This window comes from Sturnira hondurensis, unplaced genomic scaffold (genome assembly GCF_014824575.4).
Source record: "Sturnira hondurensis isolate 20B ecotype Veracruz unplaced genomic scaffold, ASM1482457v3 Scaffold0019835, whole genome shotgun sequence".
Classification (NCBI taxonomy): Eukaryota; Metazoa; Chordata; class Mammalia; order Chiroptera; family Phyllostomidae; genus Sturnira; species Sturnira hondurensis.
Genome location: NW_028092466.1, coordinates 4,904,269 through 4,912,953, shown reverse-complemented (window position 1 = coordinate 4,912,953; position 8,685 = coordinate 4,904,269). Strand labels below are relative to the sequence as shown.

General features: G+C 55.3%; 1 protein-coding gene across 1 annotated transcript; it reads left to right on the top strand.

Moving 5' to 3' along the window:
• Positions 1–38: 38 nt before the first annotated feature.
• On the top strand, positions 39–7,665 carry EFNB3 (ephrin B3). Its single transcript, XM_037028384.1, has 5 exons — positions 39–2,108; positions 4,264–4,556; positions 4,743–4,835; positions 4,948–5,052; positions 5,508–7,665. The coding sequence occupies exons 1-5, from the start codon at positions 1,987–1,989 to the stop codon at positions 5,915–5,917; spliced, it is 1,023 nt and encodes a 340-aa protein (XP_036884279.1). The 5' UTR covers positions 39–1,986; the 3' UTR covers positions 5,918–7,665.
• Positions 7,666–8,685: the final 1,020 nt, after the last annotated feature.

Sequence of the window (8,685 nt, the reverse complement as noted above, 5' to 3'; positions counted from 1 at the left end):
TAAAGGGTGATTGGGGAGGGGTATTAGTGGGCTCCCTTGTCCAGCAGCAGTAGGGACTGGCATACTGTTCCTGAAACCAGGGTTGAGAGGTGGGACTAGGCAGGAGCCAATGGGACTGCTGAGCTTGGTGTGAAGTCAAGTGAGTGGGGGTGGGGCTTCATACCAAGGACTGGTTGGTTGCTAGGCAACTTGGTAAACTGAAGGGGGGAACCTGTTTGAAATCTCACTCCCAAGGTGGGTGGCAGGGGTCGAAGTGATCCTGGTTGAGCACGAGTGGTAGGAGTTGTGTGTCAGACTGCAGACAGTGGCAGACCAGACACCCGCTCTGGCTCAACACTGTTTACCATCATCAAGCAGCAGAAGGACCATTACTCAGCTCTGGGGGAGGGGAGCAGAAGCACCCCTCTTCCGGACCCTGGACTCCCTCAGGAGGCAGGTGACTTAGTAGCCAGAGTCAAGGACACACTTTAAAAGACTAAAGGTGTTGAAAGACAGTCTGTGTTCCCAATTAGATGCAGGACAAGGGCGAGTCTTTGATTCAGCATTTGTCAATGGTGTTGTTTCTCCATTTATCTGCTCTGTCTTTGGGGGTGGCGGGGGAGTATGTTATTTCCAGCGGCAGCTCCTCCCCCGCACACATCTTGCCAAACCCTGTGAAGGGGAGTTCTGAAGAGATACTGTCAGCCGGGGGTTTGCTTTTGGACCTCAGAATGGAAGGGAAGGGACTGGAGGTCTGTGACAGCTCAACAGGGGAGAGGAATGTCACCTCTGCCCAGAGGCGCTGAAAGCTAGGGTTCTTACACCCGAAAAAGGCATACCCCTCCCTTCCCCAAGGATAATTGGAAACAGCCCTTACAGCTGAATGTGGGTTTGGGGTTGTAGGTACTCCCTTTCCTCCCCGCTTCATTTCTCCCCATAACCATCAAAGAAGGGCCCAAGTTTACCCCCAGTCTCTTGCTTTTCATCCAACCCTAGATAACAGTAAAGGGTACAGGAGACTGGCAATGAGTGGGGAGTTCAGCAACCTGGGTTTGCTTTCTGGCATTATCCTAGACACTCTATGACCTTGGGCGAGTCCCAGGACCCCCCTGAACCTCAGTTTATCACTTCAATGGGAATCCTTTAGCTCGGCCTCTCCCACCTCACAGGTGGTCATGATGATCACTCAGCGCACTTGGTGGAGTGCGAAGCCTTCAAGGTTATCATTTTTTCCAGATCGCTCGGGAGCAGCGGTGTTGTTTTGGGATGCAGGAGGCGGAGGCTGCGGGAGCGAAAGGGGTTGGGTTCCTGGGGTGGAGAAGAGATGAGCCTTTCTGGATCTGAGACGCAGATTCCTAGCGCTCCGGAGACGCGAGGGCTGGAGGGCAGACGGGCAGAAACTAAGCCTGAGACGGGAGTCGGCAAAGACAAAGGGGGCGTGAGAGACCGCGCCAGGGAGCAAGGCGGCGGGAGGTGCGCCGGGCGAGGGAGGTGTGGGGGCGTGGGCTGCGGGATCCTGCCGCCCGCTCCGTTTCGAGCTCCAGCTCCGGTTTTTCCCTCCGCCATCCTCTCCCCCTCCCCGCCTCTCCTTTAACTCCCCCTCCCGGGTTTGGGACTGGTTTCCTCCCTTAGCCCGCTGCCCTCAATCCCGGCGAGGCTGGGGCTCCGGCTTGGTGCCCCCTTTTTCGCTCCCTTGTCCGGCTCTCCATGCCACCTCCGCCGAGTCCCTGGCTCCTTCAGTCCCCGACTTAGGCCCGCTCACTAATACCGAGGTGCTGAGCCTGGGCTGGGACGTAGGGAGCCTGCAGACCGCCCCTGGAAGGGCTCCTGAGGGCTGAGCGCTCCGTAGCGGGGCGCAGGCAGAGCAGGAAGCAGGTCCGCGTGGGAGCGGGGGTGTCAGCCACCCGGGAGGTGGGGGCAGAAAAGCCAGACAGCTAAGGCAGTCACCCCAGGGGGTGAGCGACTTTAGGGGAGTTGGTGCCCCGCCCCCCAGGCCTTGGCGGGGTCATGGGGGCCCCCCAATTTAGGCCGGGGGGTGTGCGAGTCGGGGCCCTGCTGCTGCTCGGTTTTGGGGGGCTGGTGTCTGGGCTCAGCCTGGAGCCTGTCTACTGGAATTCGGCGAATAAGAGGTGAGCGATCCGGGCTGGGGAGACCCTACACCCTCCCATTAGGAGTATGGAAGGCTTGGGGACTTCGGGGGGTTGAGTTCGCTGAGCTGGGAGGAGGCTGGAGGGAGGTAGTTGGTGCTCTGCCGGCAGCTGATGGGTTACTAGACAGAGGTGATCTTGGGAGCCAGATTCCTGGGTCGCAAACAGCTAAATGTGGGTGGTGATATCCAGGTGTTGGGAGTTTGAAGGACCCCAAAGGGCAAGGATCCGAAAGTTCACAGGGAGCCGGGAGGGCAGTGGAGTAGTTATGGGGGTTTGTGGGAGACTTGCATGGTGTCGGGGGCTGGGCTTGGAGGGAGCCTGGTTAGTGTCAGCTCTCAGGAGAGCAGCTGAGTAGGTGCTGCTGAAGCGTTGAAGGGAAAGGCAGGGTGCCTCCCGCCCCAGAAGGGACTCTGGTGGAGATGGGAAGGAAGGGGGCTCAGTTTGGGGACAACTCCCCCAAGGCTTCTTGACTCTTCACACCGTCTGTTTCCCAACTCTTGCACACAGCCCTTGGAACAATTTCCCAACCAGTTGATAGTCCTCCGTTTCTGGCTTGGGGGCTTCTTTTCTGCAAGAAGCCTGGAGCCCCATAAAGCCCTTCTTTTGCCCTCTTGCATCTGGAGTCCCAAGAACTCAGTTGCCCCCTCCCCCATCTTTACTGCAGACTCTCCCATTAGACCCTCTGTTCTGTGGCATGCTTGCTTTGCTCCAAAAAAAAAAAAAAAAAAAAAGGCCAGGGGTCAGATGAAACTTCAAGCCACACACGGAAGGACAGAACCCTTGGGAGGTCATCCGGGTCCCTCACCTCCATGCAGATCTCATTCCCCATTAGCAAAAGAGTTCTGTGTTTTGAAAAGTTCCTACCTCCCTGTGGGGGCTGTGTGAAGCCCTGGGAAGAGGGTGGACTTTGGAGCTCATCAAATCCTAGTCTTAATCTTAGCTCAGTGCATTGAGCTGTGTGGCCTTGGGCAGGGTATCCTCAATCCTTACAGCTTTTATGAGGATTCGAGGTAAGATGTTGGAACATATGTATTCATTAAAGGAGCACTGAGATTATTGCTCTTCCTCTGTGTACTTCACAGCCTCCCTCACATTGCCCTGTTCTGGCCTTCCTCCCATATCTCTGTGGGTATAATCTCAACTGTCTTTAGTCAGTCTCCTATCCACCAACTCCCAGCTGCAGTTTATCTGGTACAGTTTGAGGTCATTAGGCTTATTCTACTAGAGTTGAGGAAAGAGAGTTTGGGTGTTCTGGAGGCTCTTTGGAGGCGGGGTGGGAGAGAGTGGGTCATTTGAGAATCTTGGAAGATACAGAGCAGCAGTCCCCTGGGATCCAGTTCTGAGACCCTGTCTGCCATTAATGCACAGGAAGGTGCTTCAGTCTTTGGCAGGTATCAGCTGTGCTGGGCCAGTGGGTGGCTGAGCAGAGGGAGATGGGGGCTTATGTTGGCTGTGGTTAGAAAAGTCAACTCCTTCAATTTCCTAGCAACGGGGCACTTTTGATAGAGGTCTGAGACCTGGGGGGTGGGGGAGGCGAGATGTACCAAGTAAGGAAATGTTGGGCAGCTAGCCCCCAGACCCTGGTTCCTATTAGCCCCATTTAGGGCCATTGCCAGACCAGACATGTCACATTTGCCTCCTGTCACATTGCCTGGTTAACTTGGGGCATTGGGCTGGATCATAACCCGCCCCCCCCCCAACCTTTACCCTGAAATCTCTGAAATTTGGTGGTGGCCTGGGGGAGGGGAGGCTCTGCCCCCATGGTTGCCTGCCAAGGAATAGTGAAATCACCTGGGAGGGGTGGGCTGTGTGGTTCCAGAGAGGCCAGCTCCTTGGTAACTGGCATCCTGTTGCCACGGCAACAGAGCTGATGATGAAGGGAGAGATGGCAGTGTGCATGTGGTGAGGGCAGGCTGAAGAGTGCATTTGGGCACACCAAGGGGCAGGAGACCTCTGAGCCTGGCTTCCTGCTGCTTCCCGTGTGAGCTTACAGAGTCCTTAGTGCCTACTCTATCAGAATAGACTTTTCAGTCAGACAAAGGCTGTTCTGCAGGGATGTGGGATGAGGGAGGCGAAGCTCTGGGGGCCAGACCTCTGACACTTCTCCCCCTTGTTCACCTTGACCTCCTCGTAGGTTCCAGGCAGAGGGTGGTTACGTGCTCTACCCTCAGATTGGGGACCGGCTAGATCTGCTTTGTCCCCGGGCCCGGCCTCCTGGCCCCCACTCCTCTCCTAATTATGAGTTCTACAAGCTGTATCTGGTAGGGGGTGCCCAGGGCCAGCGCTGTGAGGCACCCCCTGCCCCAAACCTTCTTCTCACTTGTGACCGGCCAGACCTGGATCTCCGCTTCACCATCAAGTTCCAGGAGTATAGCCCTAATCTTTGGGGTCACGAGTTCCGCTCACACCATGATTACTACATAATTGGTAATGTTGGGCAGAGGGCAGGTTGAGTGGGGTAGTGCTCCTGGGATGGAGGGCAGATGAAGGAGGGGCCACCAGAGCCGAGAGATGTCCCTTATACCCTTGGGTGGTGTTGGGGCCAGGGCATGGAGACAGGGTTGAGGCTAGACTTTGGGGTGCCAACTTCTCCCTCTGGCTCTTTTCTTCCAGCCACATCAGATGGGACCCGGGAAGGCCTGGAGAGCTTGCAGGGTGGTGTGTGCCTTACCCGAGGCATGAAGGTTCTTCTCCGAGTGGGACAAAGTGAGTGGGGTTTGGGCACATCTCCTAGAAGCCAAGGGAGGTCAGGGCAGTACTATCAAGGTCAGGGGGCTGCTGTCTCAGCTGCTTTCTCTTGGGTCTTCCCTACCCCCAGGTCCCAGAGGAGGGGCTGCCCCCCGGAAGCCTGTGTCTGAAATGCCCATGGAAAGAGACCAAGGGGCAGCCCACAGCCTGGAGCCTGGGAAGGAGAGTGTGCCAGGTAGGAACCAGGGGTCCAGCCTCCTCCCTTCCTCAGCCTTCTCTGCTCTTGGATCCCAGCTGCCTTGCCTTCACCCTCTCCCTCCCTCTTTAGTTTTTTTTTTTTATGGGGTTGGGGGGATGATACAGGAAAGAGGAGAAAAGAGGATGGAAGGGTGGGAGGGAAATGGAAGCCAAATGAGGAAAAGACTCAATTAGAACTAATTAGCCAAGTCAGCGCTTCAATCAGTGCTGTCAGAGAAGTGCGGGGTGGGGGGACTCTTTGGCACGGAGCTGAAGGGCTGGACACACCTGGATTCTGAGCTGGGCTTGGAGGGGTGGAAGGGAGGTGGGGTCCCCAAGGGTCCTGGGCACTGCTGAGGAAGCCCATGGGGACCCCCAAAGCTGGCTGTTCAGATGCCTAGGTGGCTCCTTCAGCCCCTCCCCCTCTTTCCTCCTTCACCCCTTCCCTGCCAGGTGACCCCACCAGCAATGCAACCTCCCGGGGTGCTGAAGGCCCCCTGCCCCCTCCCAGCATGCCCGCAGTGGCCGGGGCAGCAGGGGGGCTGGTGCTGCTCTTGCTGGGCGTGGCAGGGGCTGGGGGTGCCATGTGTTGGCGGAGACGGCGGGCCAAGCCTTCGGAGAGTCGCCACCCTGGTCCTGGCTCCTTTGGGAGGGGAGGGTCTCTGGGTCTTGGGGGTGGAGGTGGGATGGGACCTAGGGAGACTGAGCCTGGGGAACTAGGGATAGCTCTTCGGGGCAGTGGGGCTGCAGACCCCCCCTTCTGTCCCCACTATGAGAAGGTGAGTGGTGACTATGGGCATCCTGTGTACATCGTACAGGATGGGCCTCCCCAGAGCCCTCCAAACATCTACTACAAAGTATGAGGGCTCTCTCACCTGGCTCTCTTGGATCCAGCCCTTCTTGTGGTGCTCCTCCAGTGTAATTTGTGGTTGGAGGGACACTTCTAGTATCCCCTTGGCCCCCTTTGCCCCACCAGCTTCTTTGCCCCTCCTGGCTGTTACCCTCTCCTCTACTTGTAGCATTCCTTAAGATTTTCACCGAACCATTTCCTGCCCTGTGGTTGGCCATGTGTGCCCCTCTCTGTGGTCCTGGGTCCTATTCCCTTGGGAATGAGGCAGAGACTCAGCCACCTCTTCTGACTGTGACCCAGGGATCCTTGCTCCCCTCACCCACTGAGAGCTAGGGGCGGGAACAGTCTGTCTTTTGCTTGGCACCTCTTTCCTTCTGCCTCTCACTGTTTTTCTCTTCTCTTCTCTCTCTCATTCTCTTTCTCTCTTCTGTCTCTAGGTCTGTTCCTCTTCCCTAGCATCCTCCTCCCTACATCTCCTTTTATCCTCTTGGCTTCTTAGCCTGTGTCTCCCCCATCTCCTGGGTGGGGGCATCAAAGCTCTTCTCTCAGCTCCCTCTTCTGACCTCTTATCAACTACTCCCCTGAGTCTGCCAAAAATGGGGGCCTTGTGGGAAAGGCTCTGGCTCTCCACTCCAGCTCAGGGCATGGGCAGCAGGGCCACCTTCTCTGCCCTGCCCCAGGCCTCTACGTACTTACTCCAGCCATTTGGGGTGGTTGGGTCATGACAGCTACCATGAGAAGTGTCCTGTTTTGTCCAGTGGCCAATAGCAAGATACGAACCAGTTGGGACACATATGGACTTGGTCTGATGCCGAATGGGTCACTTGGGACAGGAAGTGGCTTGCTCCAGATAAGAAGTCACCAGGCTTGGACAGAAGTGGCCTGGGAAGTGGCAGAAGCAGTACAGCAGGAACTGGAAGTGCCTTCATCCAGGACAGGAAGTAGCACTTCTGAAACAGGAAGTGGTCTGGCTGGAACTCAAGTGACTTAGTCTGGGGTTTTGGGGGGAGGGCAGTGGATGGTTCTTACTCTGTGGAGAAGGGTGGTGGGGCAGGAAGAGCTTCCTATTTCAGGAGGAAGCTGGAATTTACGGACTGTAAGAAGATTGGATGGACTGAGGAGGATTTTCCTAGTATTCAGTGGCACTTCCCAGGATCCCCTTTCCTTTGTTCTCTGTGCTGCTTTTAAGACAGCTAAGATGACTGCCATCTGCTGTGGCAGGTCCAATTTGTCTTGTTCTTCTTCCCTTTTCATATTCCAATATAATCTGTTATTCAACAGGACTACCCCATGTGTTGTACCCCGGTATCCCAGATGGCTATCTTGTTCTTCACATCCTCCATTTCCTACTCTTCAAATTCAACACAGCTCCCTTCTTAGTGACCAAAATGGTGGCCCACTGACTGGTCTAGCGGACAGTGGCACTTAGCAACTGCCACTGTTTCCATAGTTACCAGCTTATACCTTTTCCTGCCCTCTAGTACACAACTGGATGTTGCCTCAGTTTCCTTTCAGCTCAGTTTCATTAGACCAGAGCTGTCCTTGGGCACCAAGTTGGCCACCTCAATCACCAGCCACATAGTTGCTTAGTACACCAGAGGTCATGTCATCTCTCTGGTGTAGTTCCCAGCTTTCCCAGCTCCTTCCTGATTTTTCTAATTGCTCCATCCAGGGAACAGGAAGTTGCTGTTGCCATGGGGGAGGTGGCAGGGTGTGGCTGTCACCTCAATAGTTTTACTGTAAAAGGGAAATTTGAAGAACAAAAACCAAAAAAAAGAATAAAAAACTTCAAAAGTTAATGAGAAGACTGGAGAATGACTGGACATGAATTGGGAGGAACTGGTGGATAGAATGGCTTTCAAGCTGAGGGTTGGATTGAATGAAACCAAAGGGAAGGGTCGTGAGAAGGTTGGATTGGAAGGGTGAGGTGGGCAGTGCCTTGGGGGAGGAGGCAATGTGCTGAGTGAGAAGGCCGAGGAAGGCCTTCTCTGGCAGGCAGAGAAGAACCCAAGCAAGAGGGACAGTTGCTAATAACATCCAATGAGGATGTATGTGAATATAAGTTCACACGTGGGGAAAGCCTGAGTGTCCATTGCTAAAACCAAAGCACTGGAGACAAGGCAAATCATAGTCAGAAACAAAGTAGAAAAAAATAGTCTATTCACCATCTCTGCCTAAGACACCTCTGGGCGTTTTGCTCTGAGGAGAAGGGGTGTGGCTGCCCAGAATACTAAAGCTCCTTCTCTCCTGGCTCCCTGTACCCACAACCTAGGCTCTTTTCCCTTAAAGAACCAAGGTGCCCAACCCCTGAGACTCAGCTCCATTCTCCAACCACAAAAGCAGCCGTCAGGAGCATCAGGAGCATCGTCAGGAGCATCGTTGGAGCTGGTTGGCAGGGGTCACAACCTCTGCCCTACCCGCCCCTCTCCTGACTCTATATTCTCTCCTGCTGTCTCCCATCTGCCCAGAGGTCAAGGGGTCCTCCTGCTCCTCCTCTGTCCAGTAGGTCCCCTGCTCCTTCCCCTGTCTGAGTGAGATGCCTGGATCCTGAGAGGTGCAGGCACTATAGGAAGCAGGTTGAAAACTGGGAGGCCAGGTGCTGGGCTGTCTAGAATGTACTCTTGCCTTCCAAGCCCTCACTGGAGCTGCCCAAGGTGGGGAGGCTTGAGGGGCTGTGGAAGGGCTGGTCCCTTGCCCCTTAGTAGGGGTTTGTTGTCATAGCAACATCCCCTTCTTCACACAATGGGAAGCCCCCCTCAGCTTCCCTTGTGGATGAAGCCG